The 26,441-nt window shown below is 44.0% G+C and overlaps 1 protein-coding gene across 2 annotated transcripts in view; it reads right to left on the bottom strand.

Annotated features, from left to right (window-relative positions):
* NEDD9 (neural precursor cell expressed, developmentally down-regulated 9) overlaps nt 1-26,441 on the bottom strand; it is a 110,789-nt gene that overhangs the window by 8,270 nt on the left and 76,078 nt on the right. For both annotated transcript variants that reach the window (XM_087820642.1, XM_087820641.1), the window contains exon 2: nt 15,845-16,291. In XM_087820642.1, the coding sequence (XP_087676768.1) occupies nt 15,845-16,291 (447 nt within the window). The remainder of the gene's footprint in view (nt 1-15,844; nt 16,292-26,441) is intronic.

Genomic DNA, 26,441 nt, shown 5'->3' with positions numbered 1-26,441 from the left:
AATTAGGAAGAGTTGGCTGTTCCCTAAGAGACCATCATCTTTTACCCTTTCTCTAATATGAAAACTCTGGCGTCAGGCTGCCTGCAAAACTATGTGGAAAATGCTCATGTCCGTCTTATGCTGAAACCGGTGGAACTCGGCCAAATGCTTGCTCTTCTCCCCGGGGGCTCTAAAATGCCCTAGTTGAGTTTGGTTTTAAATCATTGCTGCTTGTGGCTGATGGTTTCTTGCAATGAAGGTAAAAGAGATTAGTATGCAGTCACCACCCCATCAAATCTCTCTACTGGCTCTGGTTTAAAACAGGAATCTATTGCTTTAAAGTTTGTTGGCAAGGAGCATGCAGAACCATTCTATTGAGTGGCCACTGTATTGTGCAGAGCAAACCTCCTTTTTTTAAAGCAGAATGATGTCCTTTGCTCAAGAAAAACACACTGTGCCCCTAATACTCTTATAAAATTTTTTTCACTATTGTCGAGGAGAGAAATGAAGTATCTTCTCTTAGTCTATCTCATCCACTCCTCTATTTATAGCTCTCTAGCTTGGCTTTATATTAGAACACGCTCACAACACAGCTTTTGTTCATTCTAAAAGTTGCTAAGAGTGGATTCTGTCCACGGTTGCCAAGTTAGCAGTAATGCTAATAGAAAGCCCAGGGCGGTTATGCTAAAGGGCGGCTGAGCGGCTTCATCTTTAGCTTAAGAAGGGAGGGTGGGTGGGTGGGTGGTGTTGGTGTCTGAAAATAACCCTGGTGAAATGTAAACACAGGGCGTGACCTCAGGAAGGCAGGGCCGGACGGGCTTTTCCTAGCCTTTGTGGAGCTTCCCTGGCAGGGCATTAATGCTTCCCGGCATTTAACATCTCACTTCCTGACAAATGTCACAGAGCCCCAACTTGCTCTCTCTTTCTCATTTAGAGGATGCCTGTGGTCATCTGGTTTTTTAAAAAACTTTGTATTCCAAACCAGTCATTTCCCTTGTTTATGCATTAAAAGAAACAGATGGTGCAAACCACAAGGGGACAAAGCCAACAAAATACAACCTCCGCGTTTCCAGCATTCCCGACGTTACCATCTAATTCACATTGGTCCACAAATGGCATTTAAATGGGACCAGCGTTTTGCATCTGGTCAGACACATCCAGGGCGCACAGCGATCCGTGCTGTGAGGGCTGAGGGAACGAGCCAGAAATCTGCTCTTGGACGCCTTCCTCCCTGCCCATCGCCCGGGTCATTTTCATGCCAATTGTGTGTTCTCTCCTCGAAGCAAAGTGCTGACTGTTCTGTCCCTTACAAAGTATCCAGTTCTGTGGTTCATCAGGCCTTTTCTTCCTGCTTGACGTAGTACACAAAAACCTTCCTACTGTCCCCGAGTTACTGAACCCAGCCTCCGAGGAACACCAAGGCCCAGCGAAGGGGACATAGGTTTTGGAAGAATTGTCCCGGGCAGCTGCGCGGCGAGGCATGCATGGACCGGCTACACAAAGGGCATTTAAAACCAACTTTCTCAATGGACTCAGGGTCTGTTTCTCTTTCCCCTTTCCCCTGGTTCATTATTATTTTCTGCATTCCTTTCATTCTGTGTATTTATTTATAGTTACAAGAGCTTACACTTAGGAATGACCAAACGGACCTTAGTGTTGCGGCAGAAGGGGGCTAAGTTGGGGGACTCCTGGGGCTCTGCGCCCGACCGCTGCTCCCACTGCTTTCCTGATCGCCCTGGGAGAGGATCTGCATTTTTCCAGAAGTGGGTTTTCTGCCCCGATGAGGAATCCGACCTTCCTCAGGTGCTAGTACCGTTCTTGTCAGCTAATGGAGGAGTCTGAAGGTGGACACTGAGAAGAGCTATGAGGCAGAGAAGGGGGCCGACTGTAGACATTTAGGTCAGGGAGAGTCCATTTAATAAATCTCCAGGGCTGGGCCCTGGCAGGGTAGGATCAAAAGTCCAGAGACTGGGTTGTGTCAGCTTTCTAATTAATCGCTTGCATAAAAACAAGCAAACAGACCCTCCCCGTACTTTGATGTGTTTGATTTACAACACTTTGAGCCTCAGATCCTGGGCAGCATGAGCTGTTTTTAGAGATGCTTTAAATACTTCCACATCTCATAATTTTGAGAGCTGTGCATGCTGAAATTGTAAAGAGGAAGAGCCTGTCTTTGGGGTAGCAGCCAGGTCTAGGGATCCCTGAAAACCACCCCGTGCGGGAATCAGCGAGCTGGAAGAGAGGCCCTTAGGGTCCATCATTCATGTCTCCACATTTGCTTCGGCGCGTGTGCACCTGGCCTGCAGCACCTGGCCTGCCTCTGGGCTGAGCAGGTGCAGTCAAGGGAGAAGCAATCCGGGTTCTGGGGAGGGAAGGCAGAAACCACACCCTACTGAAAGCAGGCAGCCATCCTGCAGTTCCCGCCAACTGCCATCCTGGAAAAAAGGCACCCTGAGTTCCCAGATCCTTCAAGTTTCAGAAGAAACCAGAAATCTGGATTTTTATGTGAAATCTGATTTTCAAAATTGGCTCAAGTATTTCTAACAGCATCTTGCCAGACTGAACATGTCTCTGGCCCCAGGGTGCCAGGCTTTGCCTTCATTGGGGTGTTCCTGGCCTCCTATTTCAGCACCTCAGGAGCCTCCGAGGGCAGGGCCAAGAGCTCCTGACCAATTCCATGCCTGGCACGACCGAACCACTTGGTTTTAGCACACGCCCTGCCTTCACCCCTCTGCGCCTCATTCATGCTGTGTCTTTGTCCAAGATGCTCTCTTCCTTTGCTCAGATTCCCATTTTATTCCATTTTCAAGGCCAAGTGGGGTGCCTCTCTCCCATGAAGCCTTTCCCAGACAGACACAGTATCTCCCTCTGGCACTCCCCGGGCCTGTCATCCGTGCATATCTGATGGTACTTATCACTTGTGGTTTGACCCTTTCAGGGCCTCATCTCAGCATTGTGGAGACAGAGACCATTTCTTCTTCATTTTTTTTCTAAAAAGATTTTTTTTATTGATTTTTAGAGAGGAAGGGAAAGGGAGAGAGAGGAACATCCATGTGAGAGCAGAACATCGATCGCCTGCCTCCTGCACGTCCCTGACCAGGGAGCAAGCCCGAAACCCGGGCACGTGCCCTGACCAGGAACTGAACCAGCAACCCTTCAGTGCACTGGGTGACGCCAAACCAACTGAGCCACACGGCTCAGGCCATTTTTATTTAATTAATTGATATTTTAGAGAGAGAGAGGAAAAGATAGAGATAGATTGATTTGTTGTTCCACTTAGTTATGCATTTATTGGCTGATTCTCGTATCCGTCCTGACTGGGGATTGAACCCGCAGCCTTGCCATATTGGGACAATGCTCATATCGGGACAAGTGAGCTACCCAGCCAGGGCCTCTTCTTCTTTTGTATATAAACAGCAGGCCTGGACAGTGTCTTGAATATAGCAGATCTTAAATAAGCGTATTGACTGAATATATTAATAAACTAAAGGAAAACTGAAGGCTTTTCTTAAGCAAGATGCTGTGGAACTGGGGAGTGTACTAAACAAGGTCTGCCTGTATAGGACGAGGTTGGTTTCCTGGTAAGTTAGCTTCAGGTTGAATGGGACCCAAGGGATAAAGGGGCAGATAATGGTAGCTTTGGGCAAGTGAGGGAGACAAGAAAGCAGAGTGACTGTTAGATAAGCTGAGAAATCAGAACCCAGGGAAGCATTATCACCTGTACCACAATCTGGTGCAAACCACTGTTGGAGGCCAACTGGGGTCACTAGCTGGTTTCCTTTTCCCTAATCTCGAGATGGCACGTGACACAAACACCTGTGTTCTTCTCAGCCACAAGCCAGAAACATATGGGGGAGTTTTGCAAAAGGAAATTAAAAAAAACTTCTGCTTCTTACCTTAACATCCGAAGGAAAATACAATAGAAAGGAACAGGGGTGAGGCTTTCTCTAGTGAGAATATGGGACAGGCCTGTGTCATGGGAAACTGTATAGCAGAGGCGATGGCCACATTGGGCCTTTAGCTCATTGAAAGGATTAGGTCTGATGAGGGGAGTGATTGAGAACATCAGCTGGGCTCAGACAGGGCTGGATCTGAATCCCAGCTCTACCACTTGCTAGCTGGGAGAACATGACCAAGGTATTAGCCCATTCTAAGCCTGTTTCCTCATTAGTAAAATGGCAATAAAAATACTTACAGGATACCAGGAGCATTAAATGAGATCAAGTACATAGAGTACTCAGCATAGAGTAAACCTTTAAGCCTTAGCTATTTTTAATATAATTGTTATCTAGGTTGACCTGTTTTACCTTTGGACTTAAATTGTGGACTAGGTAATTTAGATCAACCATCCCACTGAAGACAGATTTAAAAAATGAGGAAAAGATATTAAAAATCTTAATAGCATCAAATAGTTAAGAGATAGTAAAGAATTACCAGGTCCAAATTTGGAAGTGGAGAAGGAATTCATAAAGGTAAGCCCAAATTTTGAGGATGCATTTTCCCCAGGACATTTGCTGATCTGAAACTGTTGTCTCAGATGCTACAGTGTGTTTTTTATAACTTTTCTGGATGAGGGGAAATTCGGCTTACCAAGGCAAGGACTCTGATAACCATGCCCTGCTTTGGGTTGGGACCTTAAGGGCTGCATGCAAAAGTGAAGATTAACTGGAAGCAAACCCACCCTTGCACAGGCTGAGGCTAGGTTTTAAGTCATTAAGGTTGGCAAGAACACCTCAAAGTCTGAAATTAGAGTTATGTGTGCCCATGAGACTGGCAAAAGGAAATAAAATTCACTCTAGAAGTAGAGATCATCTTTATTGGATTTCTTTAAATTATTTCTACAAATATTTAAAAAAAATACAATGTCCAACACACAAAGAGAACCAAGAATGTGGGGGACAAGACAGAGAAACAAAACAGCCTATTCTTGCTTTCTTCCTAGTGTGGTGAGGATGCTGTTTGTGTCTCAGTGGTCACAGATTTCAAGGCTATTTGCTTCAAAATGTTTCATGATTAAACCATGGGAGAAAACAAAACTTAGTAACTCTTACATGTAAGTCAGATAGAAAGAAATTAATCTTCACCAATGCATGAGGTGTCGTAGTGAGGTTTACGAGACAATGGGAATTTCAAATCAAAGCAGTAAATGGCAAGAGACTTTGGCCCTTGATAACCATCAGTAGCGTTACTTGAGTTACTATTTTACTCTGGTCATATCAGTGTTGCCATTGTCACAATAATCACCATAACAGCCCACGACACTCCAGTGGAAAACCCAGGGGAAAACATGCTTTATAAGGCTTAGAGATAAAGATGTTTACCCAAGAGAAAGATGGAGAGGTCCGAAACCCAGGGCACTTTACTGGATCTCTCTTCAGACAAGGCCTCTTCAGCAGAAGATCAGAAGCTTGGTTTGTCAAGAGAGTTTCACCAAGAAGTAGGGCATGTACCTATTTGTAATGCCTAGAAGCAAAATGCTTCTAGGGAGACCACTTCTGCTCACATGGGATCACTTGTACCAAGGCCTCAGTAAGTCTACTGGGGGCTTCTTTCCTTGGGCATCCACTCTCTCTCTTTAAAGCAGAGCTAGTGGGGCTGGGACTGGGGCATCTCAGCAGCAGAGGCCCTGAGTTTAGGAGGACTTCAGCTTCTCAACTGCATGCTGACAATTCAGTGGAGCACTGAGGGAAGTGGAAAGGGAGCAGGTGTGCCATTCATAAAGGTAGAGCCTCCTTGCCCCCCAAGAATCCTGCAAAAGCCAATTATTAGGGTCTCAGGTCCCATCATGGTCTGCTGTGCCTTTTTCTGATGCCAGCCCTACCACCCACCTACTTATCACAACTTCTCATCTGTCTCCTCCAAAACTTGTCCTTGTTTTGACTCCATCCCTCCTTTCCAAGCTACAAGCAACCCCAAGGAGGAACAAAGACAGTAAAAAGGGTATCTAGATAAAACTTTGATAATTGGCCAATGGAGTTTTCCCATGAATCTAGCAGAGCATGAATGCGTGTAACCAGCTCCTGGTGTTCCGCCCCCCAGGCCTAGGCAAGAGCTAGGCAACCCAGGTGGTGCTCAGGAAATATAATCAGTAATTGACGACAAGTTAAAAAGTGCCACTGTGCCATAACGATTACAGTACAGATTTATAACCTCGCCATTAACAGTACTTAAGATTGTTAGAATTCAAAAGTAGGCTTCACTGGTCAGCAGCCATCTATTTGCATTTTTCTTGGCATATGTGTAAAGTAAAATTAGATTGCTTCCTGTCTATCTCTAATCCCCCCACACCCCCTGTTTTACTTATAATTTTATACTTTATTTATTTTTATCTCTGGGTTTCATGCATTAACAAGAGTATTTAGACTTCTAAAACTGCCTGTTGGGAAGGACTTATTTCACTTAAATGCCCTTAAAAAGCATTAACAGAGCCACCACAGTATAATAACCTCTTTGTCTTCAAGCCCATGAACTGTGTGACCCTTTCCCTTTAAAGAAAACCCTAGTAAAAGAAACATCCCTATTATCACTGCCTGCCCATTAGAAGTTAGATCCAATTTTCAGAAACTGCAAAGTTATAGAAGTTTGTCTGTTTAAAATCCAAGATTACTAGTTGCTTTTCTATGACCAGAGGAAAAGCCACATGTTGCCTACATTGGATTTATTAATCCTCTGTAAATTCTCTCTGCCCAGCTTGGGTGTAGCAGTGAGCTCATTTATTTACTTGCATAGCAACAATATAATGAAAACTGGGTCTGGCCACCCTCACGGGCCATGGCCATGGTTAACCCTTCCTAATGCTTATCTTGTGTGCATCAAGATTTCTCTCTCTCCGTTTTTGGGAGGCAATTTACTTTCCCTTAAAGACCTTTTGATGTCTGATTTTATGCTACAACTATGCCTTTTGCTAGATATATCTAAATCACGACCAGTCTCTTTTTCAAAGAAGGAAAAAGTAACAACTGAACGCTCAAAAGTGGAACGGGGCTCTAGGGTCATTTTCATTTGACAGCATTTGGGCTGTGAACCACTCAATGGAAACAGTGCCCTGATTGTTAAGGCCCTAGCACGTCTCCCCTGCTGCTTTCAGGAAGCTCTTTGTGTAGTGAGCGCTAAAGCAATATTTAGTTATGGAGTGACCGAGCGCCGAAGAGCAGCTAGAAGCATTTAATGTGAAAGAACATGCTGGTTAATGACGTCTGAGTTCCTAAGTGGTTGAGGTCTTTATCTGGACAAAGCTGAATACAGCCTGTGGCAGTTGGGTATAGTAAAGCCTTTTTTAAATATCCCATGAACCAAAATATTCTTTGAATGAAAACTAGAAAAGGCACAAGCATTTTGCTTCTTTTGATGTCCAAATAAATTCAACAGGACACTAAATACTAAATCTAGATTTTGAAATGGATTTTAGAGAGATGCCCACAGATGCCCTAAAGGGGATGTAATTATGGAAAGGAGTCAAAGGATGAAAATGTCTGGACCCAAATGGCCATGAGTATCGTTCCTTCCTTAAATAGGAGACCTCCCACAGCTGAACTGGGAGAAAAGACACAATGGCTGATGGAGCTAACTGACCACGTGGCAGATTTTGGCACCAGGTCTGAGTCGGGCTGACCCAGGGCTGTCGCTTCAAGAGACACCAGATCCACCAAGGGCCTCTGCCAAGCCAAGAGGGTTAAACAGAGGAAAATGGGTAGAAAATAATGAGTTCCAGGACAAAGCACATTCTTAACTCTAATAACAAAGAAGGGATAAGAGTTCTCCTTAATACCCAGACCTGGTATGGGACCAGGTCTGCAAACTCTTTCTCCCTGGCTTAGCACACCCCAGCGCTCCCGCCGAGTTCCTGCCCACTCCCTGCTTTCTACTGACAGGTTTCTATCTTCTAAAGGAGACTGTGGTTCTAGGTAGGAAGGTGGACTGGATCCTAAAGGAAGGGTAAGAAGCATTTGCCAACACTTAGGGGTCAACTGAAATTTATATAAACACCTGAGTGTTTCTTGTTTAAGAATCTTGAGGCCAGGTCATTTCATTAAACTTTTCAAGCAACTCTGGGAAAGATTCAGATAAGGATATTTGGATCATAAAATTTTAGCAAAGACCATTAAAGATAATCCAGCCCTACTCCCCATTTCACAGTCGAGGGAGCTAAAGTTCAGAGAGGTTATTCAGCTCATTAATGACAGAGAATTGAATGAGAACCTCGGTTAGCAAGGCCCAGCAGCCCCAGAATGTCCTGTTGCCTAAACTCATAAGACACGTTCAAAATTACAAATTCTTCTAAGTTCATAAGTAAATACTTCCTAAGAAAGTTACTTCCTTATTTGAGAAGCAAAACTTAAGATCTGGGTATCTTATTTTGGGGGGTGCCCCTTTTACTGGCAAGCCCCTTATGGGAGATTTAGCTATATCTGGTTAAATGAAGCTATTCATTTGAAGCAATCTGAAGTTATTTGAAAAGATTGTACTTCCGATGGCAGAGAAAGCCAACATAGCAATGGTCTCAGCCATGTACCACGGACTTCACATCAGCTTCACAGCCGCTCGGGACTTCTGGGTCAGCTTGCCGTGAGACTGACCACTGCCGCCCGGGAGGCGGGCATTTCTACATCTTGTACTCAGATCCCTCAGCACCGAGGCGACTCAAAGGCTCTGAGGTGGGAGCCTTCTGCAGTGACTTTAATTCTTCCTGGCCAACAGGATGCTTGTTAGCACCCAGGATTCTGGTAAGCTGGATTTGCTAATGAAGTGTCTAAATATGCCCTCTTATTTTAGGGCTTGGCAACACCAACCATTAGCTGGGATGTAAAAATCATTAGTTTCAGAGTTAGACAGACGTAGGCTCAAATATCAGTCCTGCCTCTTGGTCGAGTTGTGTCCTTTAGCAAGTTGACTTACTTTCCAGACCTCAGACTCCTCCCTAGAAGGTAAACGTTGTAAGGAACACCTTATGAGGCTGTTGAGAGGATTAGATGAGGTTATGGATAGAACGTCCCTAACATGGAGCCAAAGCTCAAGGCACCTTTGAGTCACCTCCACTTTAGATCTAAAACTATCTTGAAAAAAGAGAGAGTAACTTAATAACATTCTAAAGTCTACACAGTCAATTGGTGGTAAATTGAAGACAAACAACTATTCTGATCAATAACTGGTTTAGCACACCATGCTTTAAGAAAACCAAACATTATAGAAATTATTCAAATAAATCAGATGTGATTATGGCATTGCTAAAGGAGTCTTTGCTTCAAAAACTGATAGGCTCTGGGGTCTCTTGAAAGAGAGGACTCCTTTGTGCTCTTCCAATGTTACTGGAGTTACAACTTTTAAGAAAGACATCCCTCGCTAGAAGTGCACCTTGACAACAGGTTTGTGGCACAACTGTTTAGAACCCAGTGCATTTCTGATGGTACCTAGCTCTGCATTTTGCACAATGTACTCAAATAAGCCTGCTTTTAAAGATGTATGCAACCAATATTAAGTTTGCATTTCATCATCCAATCAAATAAATAAATGTATTCTTTTCTTCTCCCTCACAAATAGAGGGTTAACCACTTTGCCTGACATCATACTACACACAATGTCTGACCTATTCGCTCTAATAAGTGCAGTCACTTAGCATGAAGTCATGGAAAAGGGAAGGAAGATTACTACCCCTGTTTGCTTTGAGGTGGGTTTATAAGAACTTACCAATGCACTCTTAGAAATAGCATTATCTCTGTGCTTTATAACAAATTGCAACTGAGTTTGAAGGCATTGGCATTGATCAAACAAAAAGGATCTTTGTTCATTTTTAAGGAGATATTACAGTTTACTCATTCCTCTGGCGTGGGTGACTCTACTGGGAAGAGATACTTCTCACTTTCAAAGTGAGCTCATCAAGTCCTGCCCTTGAATTGCTCAAGGACTTCAAATTTTGTGCAAGATTTAAAATTTATCTTTGACTCTTGAGGGCAGAGATTTTAGGTGAAAGTTCACTTCTCTGCATAGCCCAAAAAGCCATGTGTTGAAATAAATTCATTTAAATTAGGATGATTTTTATACAGAAATGTAGAATTCTGGAACATGGTCACACTTTACTGAGTTTATAAGTGAAGAAACTAGAGGGACCTGTCAAATCCTGCCATTTTTCAGGGTTGTGTGTGTGTGTGTGTAAGGAGGGAACAAAAGAAAGTGAGGTGAAATCAGAATTTATTTTCTCTGGGAGCTTTCATTTCCTCTAAATCTATTTTTACTTGTTGGTAGACAGATCATACAGCTAATATATAGCAGTTAGTTGGCTGGTAACTGAGTGTTGCTCTGGGCAACCAGATTTCACAATGCTTCAAATCCCAATAAGGGAAGTCCTCTGTTCTTAACCAATCAATGGCTAAGGGTGTGTGTGTGTGTGTCTGTGTGTGTATGTAATTCATGATGACTCAGTGTCTAAGAAGGTACAAACATTGTAGTTAATCTATTTTTGGTTCTTATATTACCTTTTAGGAATGGGCCCAGAAGACCTGGCTAAAATCTTTGAATCATTTTCTGCCAACATATGGCTGTGTCCCATTTTGGAAGGTCAGAAATGGTCTTTAAAAATGATGTAATGGGGTCTAGATAAATCTTAATATTACTTGAGTTTTCTGAGTACCACCCCTGAAGCAGAACTCGTCCCAGCCTTGCCTGTCATACACATTGCCACTGCAAACCACTACAGTTTTAATGAGCCCATGAGCTCCCTTGAAATTAAAAGAAATGTACGACATATTTTGGAACCATAGAGGAGGGAGACACAGCTACGGTGCAGAGAGAAAGCTTCACAGAGGAGATGAACATTTAAATGGGTTTTAAAGTATGAACAGGAGCACACAGATAGAAGAGAGGAGGAAAGGCATTCTAGATAAGTAATAGCACACACAAAGGAAGCTCTGCTCCTCAATAAAAGTTAAACCTAACTTTTTTTAGGTTACTATAGAAGACTTAACTAATTTTGTTGTCTAAACTGGGCAGAATGCATAAAAGTGAAGTCTCAGACAAGCTGAACTGTACATCAATCATGCTTCGATACTCATTTTTTGTGTATAGATAGTCATGATTACAGAAAACAGATGGTGGCATTCTCCAAGACCTTTCTGGGGGAAACTACCATGTATAATCTGACATATGTCATAACAGAATGTAAGGAGCTGAACGATGGGATTTGAACAGTGTGACAGCGGATGGGTGATAAGATCAGAACCACTTTTCAGTTTATTTAAAGGTCAACTCAAATGAAACGCTTCATTTCTTGCTTTGGCCTTGCTCTTTTGCTCATCGGGTGTTATCTATGTGCTGATACTTTGCTCTGAGCTTGGCTGATAGCAATAAAGAGACAACCATGACCCCTGCCTGCCTTAATGAGTTTATAATTTAGCCCACACTCATCTTCAGGGCTCAAAGCAAATCTAATTCCACCGGTTAGAATAAAAGCGACCTGTCCAAGCAATGATCAGAGAAACACATGTAATTCCCTGAGAAGATCAAGCATGAAATGGATGAACTCAGAGGGCAGTAGAGAAATGAGGCTATGTTAGGTCTCCATGGGCCTTAGGCTTCATATGTCCGGGAGCTCTACTGCCAACTATACTCCTATATTAAGTAGGATTTTTGCTTTTGAAAAATCAAGAACTTTTAAAAAATATAATTCAGCTTTTCAAATTATTGGACTATGAGTAACTCATTTAATTTAGAATTGCCTACGAGTTCTTGGCAATCACAGGGCATATTTAGAAATCTTTGCAAAGTGAGAAAAATCTAACTTGCAAATTGTTTTTAAATGTAATCAACTAATTGAGCCCTAACTGTAACCATAAGATTGACACGATATTGTTTCCTACACGTTTGCCTGTTTATTAATTTCCAGTTTGCAGTTTTTGCGTTTCATATTTTGGAGCCAAATTTTTTTAATTCAGCTCTTGAACATTCTCGTAGGACCTGGGCATTCTGCCCACAATGCCTAATGCATAAAACGGCCCTGCACAAAAAACCCAGAGTGAAAAGACCAATGAAATTAAGTAAAGGTGTCAATGTATATGGTTTCCAGATAACTTTGGGAGTTCTTTCCACTCTGTGCAAAATTCTCCTTGAACCAGAGAGAGGCACACGCTCAAAGGGAGCAGCCTGTGTGCCAGCAATAAAGGATTTGCATATTTGGTGTAGAGTGGAAAATACAGACGGGGCTGGTGCAGTTCAAAAAAACTCTGAGAAAGGAGAGAACGCGGTGAGGGGAACTAATGTTTTTAAGCCCCTGCCATGCCAAGCACTGCGCCAGGTGCTTTCTATGTATTGTTTCATTGAAGACTCATAACAGCTTTAAGATTATTCCCACTGTACAGATGGAGAGAGCGAAGCCTGAGGAAGTTCAGCACCTGCCCAGGAATAATAGTAATGAAGAACCAGAGCAGGAGCTGCCTCCCCCAAGGCCCAGGCTCTTTCCACAGGACTCCTGCCATCTTGTTTTGTGGGGATTATATTATATGACTATCTTTCCCTAACTTCTGATTTAATGAGTGAGGAATGTCTATTCATGTGGATGGGATGCAGGAAGGTGGGTAGAGGCTGGAGTTTCCCAGAGAGCAAAGTTGAAGTGGTAGAAGGCAGAATTCATTGTCTTTTCTTCCTCCCTCAGTGACTCACTAGCAGAAAAAGCTGTGGTCGATAACATTTCTGAAGCCCACGGTCTGTTTGCAACATCGAGGGAATCTTTAACTATGGAAAGTCCCATATCACAATCAAATTGGAACGGATCCAATACGGTACAAGGCCCGTCCCATCGGTGCTTCTCGGAGTGCAGTCCTGGACCTCCGCCCCGGAGCCAGCAAGGAGTTTACTAAAATGCAGATTCTCAGGACTCTGGTTTAGAAGCTGGGGAAAAGTGTGGGGATCTGCATTTCAATTCACCTTCCTTCCACCTCTGGGTGATTCTTACGTTCCCTAAAATTTTAAAACCATACTTCAGTGGTTCAGAACAAGATCTCACTGCCTCCTCTCTTCTTTAATAGCTTTTAAGGACCACAGCTTAAACTACCAGCAATGTCTAGTTCTGGGCTTATCACTCTTTTATAATGAGAAATTCACAAAGAAAATGGGCACTGGGCTATTTACCAAGGCTGATTTAGCTACAGTGAGAACTCATCTCCCACCTCCACCCTCACCCCCACCCTCAGCCTGATCCCTGCACTATACTGGGATTCACTCTTGGGGTTTTGGCTTAAATCATTACAATGATTCTCAGCAACTGAAAATATCCTGAATTAGAAGCTCACACTGAGGGAGATGTTGATAGAAGTTTTTAAAGCAGCTGCTGTAACCTAGAAGGTTAAAATCACCTCTTAGGAGCCAAGACATCTCCATTATGGAAGAAATAGAGGGAGGGAGGAAGGAAGGGAGGAAGGAAGGAAGGAAGGAAGGAAGGAAGGAAGGAAGGAAGGAAGGAAGGGAGGAAGGAAGGGAGGAAGGAAGGGGAGAGAAAAGAGGAAGAAGGGGAGAGAGGGGGAGGAAAGGAAGGAAGAGAGCAGACTCGCTCCATGGGGGTAAGCCATGGTCCAGTGCATGTGACAGAGGTGGGCAGCTTAGGGAAACAGAGGCTCTAAGATGACTTTTGAGGTGTCCTCGTGCCATTCCCATCCTCACCATGTTACCACCTCAGACCCCACTGCTCCAAGCCACTCAGGCCTCCAGGCATTCTCTCCTCCTGAGCTCTGGTAAAGTCCCCAGGCCTGCTGCATCCCCTGAAAGGGCTGGCAGGTGTCCCTTTCGGAAACTGGCTTCCTCCTATAGGAATTGTTTACCTTTTGTTAAACATAAAATGTTCTACTGATTTTAGAGTTAAAAAAACAAACATAACATTGAGTTCAAGCACCTAAGAGTAACCCCAGCGCCCCAACATCAATCCAAGGGAAGGCGTGGTCTAAGTCCCTCCAGCTAACAGGGTGGAAGAGTCACGGAGAGAATCTGCAGTGTAGTAACAGCAAATAAAATGGGAAGAAGTCTGAGGTTTTAGACTTCTCAGACTTGGAACTGAAAAGGTTGAGTCTAAAAAAGAAAACATGTCACCTTCCTGCCAAAATAAACTGTGATGAAAGTTTAGACCCCACCACCTCTCAGCCAAGCATTTCCTGTTCTGGTCTCCCGTCTGCCTTAAACTGGCTCAGATGAAGGGAGAGCTATTTTTAAGGTGCAAACAACCAGCACTAAGAATGAGAGAAGTTATTTATTTATAGTTACACCTTTCAACTGTTCTTTTCCTCCCCTGGAGACAGAGGCCTGGTTTGGCTTTCCCTTTGAGTCTGACATCCATGGGGTAATGACTCTGCAAGGTCATGGCCAGTCTACCCTCTGCAGACAGCAGTCATTGTCTTGGGCAACGCTAGTCAGAAAGCTGCTTACCATTTCTGGAGGGAGTCCTCCTAATGTACACACACCCGGCTTAGGCAGGTGCACTTGAGAAGTGTTTTGTAAAACATACTTTATGGAGAAAAGGTGATTTGGATTCATTTGTGGCTTTGTTATTTAAGAAATACGACAGTAAATCCCATCCTCCTTTATTTCCAACATAAGATTCCATTATCGTGCAAATAGATATTCCCTAATTTAGATGGATTTGTAAATTCAGACTTTGAATTAGATTTTCTCGAGGCAGGGCACCTAGACACAAGCTCTTTCTGGCATAGGGCTGCATCTCTCCTGTAATTCAAGTCTTTTCTTATTTCCTTACATTTGCCCATTCTTAAATACTCAGAAACCTAAGCATATACCTTCTTTTTTATAGGCAAAAGGAAAGAAACCATTATTTGTACAGTTGATCCTGGAAAATATATGGAGTTTGTATGATGCTGTCTTTTAAATGCCGTCTTTTAAAGGTTAATACCAAACCTCACGGGATCCCCTGTAGACCCTTGGAATTTGCCAGTAAACACAAGAGAAAAGCCCTCCCTTGTAAGGCTCCCAGAGGCAGCAGCGTTTTGGCGTTGGCTGTGACCCCCTTCAGCTCACTGACATTACTTTCCCCCAGCACTGGCAGTACAGGGTCGCTTAGCCCCCCCACTGCACTGTAAGCATCGTGAAGGCCCGGCCACCTTTTAATTCGTCACTGCATCTCAGCATAAAAATGTACTAGATGCTTAAAATTCATTCAGTTAACAAATTTCTATTTATCTCAAATTGTTATGGTACTTTCTTTTTAACATGAAGCCTTCCTAGTTCCACGGTTTTCGCCAGTGGCTCAGGCATTATTATAGGAATTACTTGAAAGATAAGAGGATGGCTCCTTTCAAGCATCTCTGTGTTTTAAATGAGTCAAATGTAAGCCAGCAACTCTGCAGAACAAGTTGGTTGGCATGACCCACTCCCAGCTTCCTTGCTTTCTCTCCTTCCAGCAGGTTCTTTGTACAGCCAGGCCAATGGGGTAGTGACTTAGTTTTTGGTGAAAGGAGGGTCCTTGCTGCATCACCGTGCTTGTACAAAATTTGGTGCCTTGTGCCACTCAAGGGAGAAGTAGAAAAGACTGGAAACTATCTGAGTGCAGAACCTAGGCCTAAAAGCAGATCTATCAGAAAGATGGAGAGAAACAAGTTAATGGTCCAGTGTGACCTGGCATGGCACAGGAACTTATGATAGCTTTGGATCAACAGTAATGGGCACATGGTAAGAATTCCAGAAAGTTTTGCTGACCAGTGAATGAAAAATTGATGCAAAAATAATGCCGAGCTAGGGTATTTAGATATACTTACCTCTTGGAAGACATACTTACCTCCTGGAAGGGTCAAGTTCTTATTTTGGAAACATTTTTATTGCTCCGAGTGCAATGGAAAAAAATACGTCAGAACAAAAATCCAGTCAGTTGCTCACTCACCTTTTTATTAAAGTGGGGACCATTAGCCCCCCCAATGCCTCTTTGCACTGATGGTGGTACTTGATACACATCTTGTTCCTGGGTGCCATGGCCAGTGGGTACTTGATAAATTCCCTGATTTTGGTAGGAAGGTGGCACTTGGTAGATGGTGTCTCGAGGAACACCCTGTGGGTTTGGCACTTGATAGAGCTTCTGTTGGCCAAAGGTCTGGTGCATCAGTCCCGAAGTAGGCTGGTCCTGACCGGAGGAGGTCTCCTGAATGGGGCCAATGAGAAGCTTCACCCGGTTGCCTGGGACAATGCCTTGCCGACCGTGTAGGGAGCAGAGCCACCATCCTTCCAGCCCTCCTGTGTTCTGCTCTATGACAGTCAGGATGTCTCCTTTGCGGAAGGCCAGCTCCTCAGCACACTCTGGGACATTGTCATATAAGGCTCTTGCCATAAGATTCTAGGAGGGAAAAAACAGAGGAAAATCATCTTAGAATATTTGCTTAGTCTCTCTAACCCTAAAGCCCATGCTCTCATGGAGAGGCACACCTCCTGGAAAGAAGAGAAAGATAAATCTAAACGATAGCCTGTGAGGTGAAAAGCAGATGGTGCAGACAAAAGGCAGATACATACATTCTGCGTCTGCCACCAATGACATCAGACTGCCTCCTTGGAAAGGCTCAGACACCACAAGAGCTCTCTCCTCCAGCCGCCGGTGCCGTGCCAAGGAATTCTGAGCAGCACTGTTACGGAGTCAGAGAATGGTTCACTACACAAGACGTTTTTCTTCCTCTCTTAAAGCCAGCTTAGGAAATAAAATATTTCAAGCTATTCAGATGTACTACAACTGACATTTCTCAATTTTTTTATGGAAAGTTAAAGAACATCCCTAATAACAAACAGTATGAATGGCATTTATATTCGGAGTTAAAATGGAAACAAAAGTACACTTATCCATGCCTTGGCAGGCTTACAAATTCTCATTCTCAGTGGATCTCAAGGTCTTTGGATTCGGGAGAATCTCCAAGCAAGCATTTTTCCATGATCATCAAGCATGGAGCACAGCGTGACAGTGGTCTGTCTGCATCTCCACATTGGACGGCGGGAGCTACAGAGAATTCACCACACATAGGTAGATGCCGTCTCTTTCTCTTTTGTTCTTTTATTTGTACCTTTCCTGAAGGCCCCTCCTCATCCTGCCACTATTTCCTTGAGTCTCGCCATTCACATCAGAAAGGCTGCGCCTTCCCCTTTCAGGGACCCAAAACACTTTCTCTCTTTGTATGAAGGCCTGTCTGGTACATTCAGTACTAAGCAGCCAGCCAAAGTAGGCATTCAGCAGAGAGTGGGCAGGCAATGTGTGCTGACATTCTTGGAAGCCTTTCAAAGGCTCCAAAGATTTCATTTCTTGGCGTTAGTCATGTTTCGCAGCGTGATGGCAGCCATCACCACATGCCTGCTACTTCCCAGCACACAGAGGAGTCGGGAACATTGTAAATTCACCGCAAGCACTCGGAAAGCTAAAAGCGATCCCTCTAGAGCTCCGCTGAAATGTCTGCATGCACTAGATGTTACTGCGATGGTTGTCATTGTGGGAGAAAGGCCTCCGGTGGCATGGGGCATGTTTGTGACTTCACACAAGAGTGGAATTTGGGGTGGTTGTTGTTCGGACTTCTGTGCCCTGTTTTCTTCTCTAGAAATGTGGACTTGATCTTCGAGCTTCATGCTTTGCATTCCTTTGTAGCTGACACATATTAATCATCTCCCCCTGTTCTGTGCCCCGTGGCCGCAGGTCTTGCTCTGTGTGCTGGTCCAAGGCTATGGGGCAGCCGTGCTCTGCAAGTGGTTGGGAAGGGGTCCTACTCTTACTCGGTTCACTAAATGCCTTAGTCAGTGCAACTACTTAACTTAAGGAAAGGAGATAAAGCCATAGTGGTCAGTACCCAGGAAGCCTGGTGATGCTTTTTAAGGATAAGTTTAAAGTCCGGTTCTCGAAAGTTCTGACAGCCAGGAAGTCGATGTGAGCAGTAAGGGAAGCCAAAGGGAAACCGAGGGGTTTGCGTTCCAGGTGAACACTTTACTTAGTATTTATATTCTAGGAATCTTTGGGTTCCTTTCAACAATTACAAGTTCACATAATAAAGATAAAAATCATTCTATTCTGCTTTGAGGAGCCATTTAAGAATGTGCCCTAATCCTAAAATCTCCTGTTTCTCTTCTTCTGTCTTTTGGATGTTCTATAATTTAAAAGAAAAGTCATAGATTACAGAAGACAGGATTCTGGTCTTTTGTACCAAAATGATTTGAAGGAATTACTTCCACCCCCTGCCCCCCCGAGTGTACTGAGGTTAGAGAACAGGGAGGGAGCTGACAGCCCCCCACCCCCAGCCAGCCTCTGTCCCTTTTTCCAGGGCCCACTCAACAATTGGGAATGGCTGGAAAGGAGGCCCGAAGATGAATTCAGAAGTGATAAAGAGTAGGGGCCAGTTCTATAGGAACTGAGGGTGGATAGCTGTGCAATTATATTGGCTTCAAAGCAAAGAAAGAAAAGAAACAGAAAGCAGTAGAAAGGCAGAGGCCTACAGACCTAATCAGCATGGGTCAGTCGAGGCTTTCGGAGTTGGCCCTGCCACAGAATCCATGAAGCACTGAAGCAGAGCACGGGCCGTGCTTGGTCAGAGGCAGACAGAAGTCCCCGTGTGAGAGCGTTCTGGGTGTTTGTCTCCTGGCCCAGTGACCTTCCCACCGCCTGGTAAGCAGCACGCTAATGTTTCTAGATCTGCCTCAAGAGCTGCTTCTCTGGGAATATTTTCAGAGCTTATTGTCCTTGCTAATGGAGCCACTGTGGGTGATTCTCCCGACTAGTTGCCCGTGATTTCCCAGCAGTCCGCTCTGCCGCCTAGAGATCAGGATTTAGAAAGAGAGCTAGGCATCGCTGGGAGTGCCAGGCACCCCACTGCTACACTGACACCTCACACACTGATAGATATTCTTAGTCTTGGCTGAACAGGAGTGACTTATTTAATGTCTGTGCAAGCTACTGAGAGCCAACGTCTACACCCAGCCACTCTCCCAAACAAAAGATTCCAGGCCTTCAGAGATACCTGGACCCAACCTCCCTGTTTTACAGACAAGGAAACAGGTCTGGGGCTGAGGGAAGTGTATCATTTGCCCAAGGCCACACTGTTGGTGTCAGAGATGAGAATAGAACTGTGGTCTCTCGGTTCAGTTCTCTTTCCAGAACTCTAAGCCACCTTAGCTCTACTACACAGTGTCCTCCTGACTGGGCTCAGTTCCATTATATTTCATTCAGTAGAGTTCTAAAGATGACCAATTCTTCTTGTCACGTCTATAAAATAAATAGATTCTTTAGGGTTTTGTGTCCTAATTGTGCAACTTGGGCAGATTACCTCTCCCCTTGTGCCTTACCTTCCTCATCTATAAATGAGAATGTGGATAATAACACCTATTTCATGGGTTTGCTGTGAGGATTAAATGAATTAATTCAAGGCAAGTACTTTAACATTGCTGGAGACTTAGGAAGTTACTCTGACTATTTATTTAATTTGTTGGATGGCACTTTGGCCTTGGGCTCCCTGTTGGCCTTGCTCACAATTACATTTAGGAGAACCGTCTCTCAAAACAATATCGCTTTGAATTAATAATGAGTTCTAGGCATTGCAAGCTCTTGCCTACAAAAAGCAATAGTGAAACTACTTGTTGCAATCAGGACACCTTCTGAGGCAAAACACTAACACTAATACTAATAACATTACTGGGCAAATTTTGAATAAATATCATTAGATTCCAGCAGGGTACAAGCCATCAAAAAGTGGGGAAAACATGGGTAAGGGCTTGGCTTTTGAAAATACTTGGTGTGTTGGTGCAGGAGTTCAGTAAGCAGATAACAGCAAAATTAACTTCAGTCGGAACACAAAACACCTCATTCAAAAGCACATGCAACTCATAAATAGGCGATTCAAGAGTTAATTCTGCTACCTAGGTAAAGGTGGAGGAGCCCTCTCCTTCAGTGCACAGGTATGAGCCCGCAAGGCCACAAAGGCAGAAGGCGATTATCTGAGTATCTTGGAAAAAACCAAGGAAGGCAGATCTACTCTTTCTCACCCCCACCCCCACCCCCATATTTATCTCCATGGCAGGAAAGGTCAACACAGAAACAAATCAAGGAGAGATAAGAGAGCTATGTAATTCTATATCTGGTTGGATGGTTCGCCTCCAGATTGGCAGTTAGAAGTGCAGCTTGAGCTTGGCAAAGCACCAAACAGTTGGGCACAGAACTTGAAAGCCAGAGGAGCTTTAAACAGTTAGAGTCGAACTCTTTCACTTTACAAATGAGAAAAAAGAGGCTCAAGAAGTTAATGGTTTGCCAAAGTCACCTGGCAAGAAGGTCATCGAGCTGGGGCAAGAATTCAGGCTTCCCGTCTCCAGCTCCAGAATTAGGGGGGTATTTAATAAAGTCAAATGCATATGCTACAAATGCTGTGGCTCTAATGAGGATTCTAACTGGCGTTTAGGGTCATAAATCCCACTTGGGAAACCCTAATTGGAGCGGCCTCTCACGCGGATCCCTGTCCCAATCTTCCTTGAAACTACTCTGGCTTCCATGTTACCACTTCCTGCGGCTCTCTTCTCTTGTTCTCATGACCACTCACCTTCCTTCTCATTCACAGAATAAAAAAAAAAAAAAATTTCGCTCATTCCTGAAGTGATCCTGTTCCAGAGGGATGTCTCCTTTGCAGTCGTCTCTTCTCCATGTGCTCGCTCCCTACAGGAAATCTCATCCATGGCTGTGGCATCTAAACACAGCACTCAGACCCATAGCTCCAGCCCTGGTATTTCTTCTGCGCTCGAACCCCACATTTCCAATTGCCTAACGGGTTCTTTATCTCAAAATTAACAAGTGTAAAAGCCCCTTTCTCCTGTGCTGCCTGTCTTAGTTAACAGTATGCACACAGCTTCCAGGATGGTGGTCTCAGAGGTTTTCCAAGTCTCTTCCCAACCTGAAACCCAGTCAGCTTGGACCCTGCTCTCCCCTCACTGACACTCAGCAACTTCTGGGGGAGAGCATGGCAATTGCTTCTCAATGGTTTCCTATATTTAACTTCTTCCCACTTCAAAATCTACCTTCCACACAACCAGAATAGTTAGCTTTCCAAAACCTATCTAATCGCGTCTCTTCCCAGTATTCTGTAATAGTATTTCTTACAGAACAACTTGCATTATCCCATTCAAGATTGGGAATTCCCTAAGCTCAGGGAGGCTGTCTTATTTCTTTGGCATTTTCAGAACTTTATAGCCCAGTGTCTGAAACAAAATACACACTTATTAAATGTTTGCTAACTTGAAATGGATTCTGGACTCTGATTTCCTGGTTCTCTACAGAGAGAGTGAAATTCTTTTCTGGAGAAATCAGCATGATATTTGGTCAAAATCTTCAGATGGACATGGGAAGATAAACTAATGGAACCAGAAAGATAAGTGGCCTGTCCAAATCACCAAGCCTCACAGCCAGAGAATGTGGGAGACAGCAAGCAGTGAATTGCCCGCCCCTCCCTATTAAAACCGGATAATGGAGTAGATGGGGAGCCTGAATCTAGTGTCCACAACCACCAAGCAAACAGGAAGGCCAAGAGGAACTGACCATCCCAGCCAGATTAAATACAATGTTTTCTATAAGAGCCTTTCTCCTTTCAATGGTACAACCCACAGCTGGCAGCAGGTGACTGAGCACATTCATACTTTGCCAGAACATTTGGTTTTTGCTGTTCCTGGTTCCCAAGCTATGCCTGAGGAGTGGGAAGAAAATACTGTACAGGGTACAGGGAGCTGTGGGTCACATGATAACTCCTACGTCACCCCCCACTCTTCCCTGCCCTTTCCCCCCGCTGCTATAGAAATGTCAAGAAAGCTTATTACTCCTGCTGCCAGGGCAACTATCTACTATTCCAAATACAGAGAGGTGTGACTTGTATTTTCCATGACCATTCATGCTGTTCTTTGAAGAGAAATCAGACACAATGGCTGGTGTGTCCTCCCCCCTTGGACTGATAGCATCATCAATGGCCCAACTTCCTCTGATTATTTTTACTTCATTCTATATTTGTCATGTTGGAGTTCCTGCCACAGCCTCAGGACTGCCACATTCTCAACAACATGACTTTCCTGTACCCAACCCCCCGAACTTTAGCCTTGGGATCTGGCAGGGTGTGCAGCACACACACACAGAGGCACATACACACACAGAAGCACACACAGAAGCACACACACTCACACACACTTTGTGTAGGCCAGATCGTGAGAAAAAGACACAATACAGAAGGAAATCAGTCCAAAAGGAACTGGCTGAAGGATGAACATCAGGGTCAGCCTGAGGACACAGAGGAAGAGAAAGGCTTGTGTGCTTCTGAATCTGCTGACAAAAATCAGCTTCAGGCCCAGCCGGTGTTGCTCAGTGGGTAAGCTTAAACCCATGAACCAGGAGGTCCCTGGTTCAATTCCTGGCCTGGGCACATGCTTGGGCTGCAGGCTCGATCCCCAGTAGGGGGCATGCAGGAGGCAGCTGATCAATGTTGATGCTTCTCATCGATGTTTCTATCTCTCTCTCTCCCTCTTCCTTTCTTTCTCTCTAAAAATCAATAAAAACATATTTTAAAAAAAAATCAGCTTCAGGCTGTGGTCGTCAGACCACTTTGGCTTCTGCCCACCATCACCTTTAGGATATAGGGAGATGTGGGATTTCCCAAGAGAAGGAAACAGCCGTAGTCACAACATATGGATATCTATCAGCCGTAGTCACAACACATGGATATCTATGAGCGCCTGGATTGTGCTTCTTGGAATACTTGGTTTACACCTGGGTACTTTCATTGGGTGGTCTGGAATGTGGAATTAACAATCTTTTTGAGATTGTTGAGTAGTAGACGCACAGCTTTCAAGTTCATAAGTTAGAAGATGTGGTACACAGCACATCCAAGGGGTTTCTCAGTGATATTTATCAATTGCGATCTGACACACTTTCATGTGATCTGAACCAGTCACAGAAAGGCAGCAGTAGGATCTGTGTTGGCCCCACAAGTGCCTTATCATGCTGCTGATCACGTGACGAGTGCACAATCTGTGCCACCAAAGACTCTCCGGCATCTGGACCACATTTCAGCCAATGATTTTTATTTTCTGGAATGTGCTTCTCTTATGATGGCTACAAAGCTTATATGAGTATCTTGGACCTTCTTTGATTCTTCATGTCATTTACTCTGCCACAAATCCTTAAGGTTTCTTAGATTTTCCAGCCTTGTGAACTTTAGCCATAGCATTCTCTGTGCATCTCTGAATGGGAGATGCTTTAAGAATGTGACATCAGACACTTGCCTTCCAAAGGTCCCCTTTGATGTGCAGCAGCCCCCACATGCGCCGATGGGGTGCGCCCTGTGTGGTGGCCCACCAGGCTCCCGGGCTTGGGAATCTAACATCTCTTCCATATGGACCTATTTCTATTCAGTGAGGGATCATTAGAACCCAGCACTACTTTGGTGGTTCATATGCCAACTTCTTAAGAATTGGTGAGAAGGCCTGACGCTCTTCATAAATTTAGATATTTGGATCTCAGAGAGAAATTACTGTCTGGCCAGATTTGGTAACATGGTATGGACAGCAGAGATGTGAGATTTTAAAAAGTGTTTCTTTATATACTGGGTTTGTTTTCATGCACTGGAACTAATGTTGTCAATCCTCCCTTGATTTAAGGTTGATACAGGACAGAAACATTCATATGCTGGGGTTTATTTACCTACTACAAAACCAACAAGAGCTTACAGCAAACTCTCTCTTTCATAGAAAAACAGTGACAAGGGGATTGGTGGGTCAGTGTGCACGTGGGAGTACGCGTGTAACTTCACAGTCCCCTTCTCTCATTTCTTGGCCACTCATGGAAGATGGATTTGAGTGCTGCCAGTATTTGAGAAAAGTAAATTAGCTTTTTCCTTACAAGTCTGATGATCATAAATATATATGTGTCTTTAAGAGCTCAGTTTCCCACCCTTCTGTGGTCTTTGCGATGGGTCTAAGCAATCCTGAGGGTCTTAAGGAAGGACACGGAGGCTTCTGTGGGTGTTAGAACCAGAAGTTACCCACAGCTTGACCAGAACCAACTAAACGAGAATTTCAGACTAAGAAGGGATCTTAGAGATCACTTTAACCCAATCTTCTTGTTTTACAGCCCAGAGGGTCTCCTGTTAGATTAGCAGCAGAGCCAGAACTAGCATCTGGTTCCCCTCTCGATCTAGGATTTTTTCCACTGGGCCAGGATGTGCTTCCTGAGAAGCGTCTCCATCTTAGAATTTAGTACTGTTGCCAGGAAGCCTTTGTCCCAGGTTGCCTGGTTTTGATAGATTTAAGTATAGTTTACTGGCAAAAAGATCAAAAACATGGGGCAGGCACAAACTCTTTTCAGGGTCTGTCCCTAGATAAATCTGACAGGCGCCATATAATGATGAAGGCCTGACACCCACTCACCCAAAAGATAGGTTTTATTAACAATAAAACAACCATCTGGATGTCAGCCAACATTACAGTGCTGGCACCGGATCACATCTATCTGCCTGTCTAGACAAATCCCTCCAACATCCAGGTACTTAGGGAAGCGAAAAGAGAATTGTTATAAAGGAATAGGAGACTCCACTCCATTATATTAGAGTATATTTCCAAAAACGACATCATTTCTCAAAAGTCAAAACACACAAGTTAGAACATCTAATAAAGTACTTGCACCAAGGTATGCAGTCCCCAAGGTCTGAATTTATATCTAAATGCAATACGATACAGTACCATTTCTAAACACAATACCAATAGAAATATGTCTACATCCTGGCAACCCTCGCCTGGCACCCAGCCAGAACACGACTGCTGTAGCTTGGATGCCAGCGCTCGCTGGCACTCTGTTAAACATCCCTTGACCTAGGTTTGGTGCCTGATTGCTATGATCCCACTTAACTTGTGAGGTCCTCAGCGAGCTCTAAAACATGGCTCGGTACACTTGGCTGAGAGGGTGCTGCGTCTCCATTGCAACTGCAGAGTTGTCTAAAGAAACAACCTTTAGATGCTATAGCTTCCAGCTAGAAGAGAGAAAGATGGCAGGAGCAAAGGGAACGGAAATAAGCCTCCGGATGAAATTGTCCAATGGCTGTGTATATAGATAAGCTCCCACGTGTAGATATTATATACCAGTTTATGAGAATAAAATAGTTTTCTTTAAGGCCCAGTTCTAAATGCATTATATGTATGAATACACACACACACACACACACATCAGAGAGTCTCCACCTTAAGTCTCTGAAGTCTGTCTTCCTCTGGCCTGATGGTTTTGCATGTAACCTGAGAGAGACCTCCTGCTTCTTAGTATTTTGTGGTATGTGCTTGAACAAATTGGTGCTAAGTGTACAAGGGGAAGTTTCCTTTTGGTTAGGACCTGTTACATAAAGCTCAGCCTTGGTTACAGTAAAATTATGGCAAACAGTTCTGTGGTTGTATTTTTGTGCTTCTATCATATCAAACCAATAAGGCCATTATTTTTAAGCAGAAGAAAGTTGGGGAGATTGGGCCAGTGATTCTTAGCTAGAGGGATTCTGTCTTCTCAGGTGACACTGGGCAATATTAGGAGACATTTTGGAGGGGGGGGGTGTGTGTTTTACTGGTAACTAGTGGGCAGTGGCCAGGGATGCTGGCAAACACCCTGCAAGGCACAGGATAGTCCCCCACCACAAAGATTTATCCGGCCCTAAATGTCCATAGTGCCGATGCTGAGAAATCCTGGACAGAGGATTCGACACTAAACTGCACTAACAGAGTCTAGTCTCGGTCCTCAAATTGAAAGACAAAGAAATCACACTGCCTTTTGGGCCTCTGTTTTCCCGTCTACAAAATGGGGGTAATGAACATGTTCTTTATCATAATATTAGGAAGAGTCATGAAATTATATATGCAAAATGCTCTGCTATCTTCGTAAGAAAGGGTCTCTATAAAATCACAGCTCAGTTATTACTGCACTGTTATGAACTCATGAAATTGTCTTAAGCACTGTATTCCTCCCCCTCAAAAAAAATTCCTCCAGGAAAAGAAAATAAACCAGCAATGATCTCATCATGATTACACCTGCCACACCAAAAAACAGACACAGTTCAGAGAAACTAAATTCTTTCCCTCCAGCAATGAAGTAAGCTGCGTCTGTAATTAAGATCTTAATAAGGGAGCAGGAGGCTTGGGCAGACGCTGCAGGCTATGAGGCACGGAGCTACCAGCCAGGTTGAAACAAGAACAACTGAAATACAATCCCCGGCTGCTTAACGCTCTCAGGTGTTCTCTGCACAAGCCCACACTGCAAAACAGGCTTCCATCACTCCTAAAGATGCCTATCTCTGCAAGGAAAAAGAAAAGGACCACCTTATTACTTACAAGTAAATGTTATTTATGACTCTATATGAAAAACTTGTCTGCATCCACTTATAAAAAGCTTCTTAGATAATTTCCTCTCAAGAGGTTGACATAAGGGAAAAGGGAGAGGGCCTTCGACAGTTGACTGATCGCTGGAGCAGCTC

Source organism: Miniopterus natalensis, chromosome 9, assembly GCF_054644295.1.
Source record: "Miniopterus natalensis isolate mMinNat1 chromosome 9, mMinNat1.hap1, whole genome shotgun sequence".
Classification (NCBI taxonomy): domain Eukaryota; kingdom Metazoa; phylum Chordata; class Mammalia; order Chiroptera; family Miniopteridae; genus Miniopterus; species Miniopterus natalensis.
This window is presented reverse-complemented; position numbering and strand designations above follow the sequence as displayed.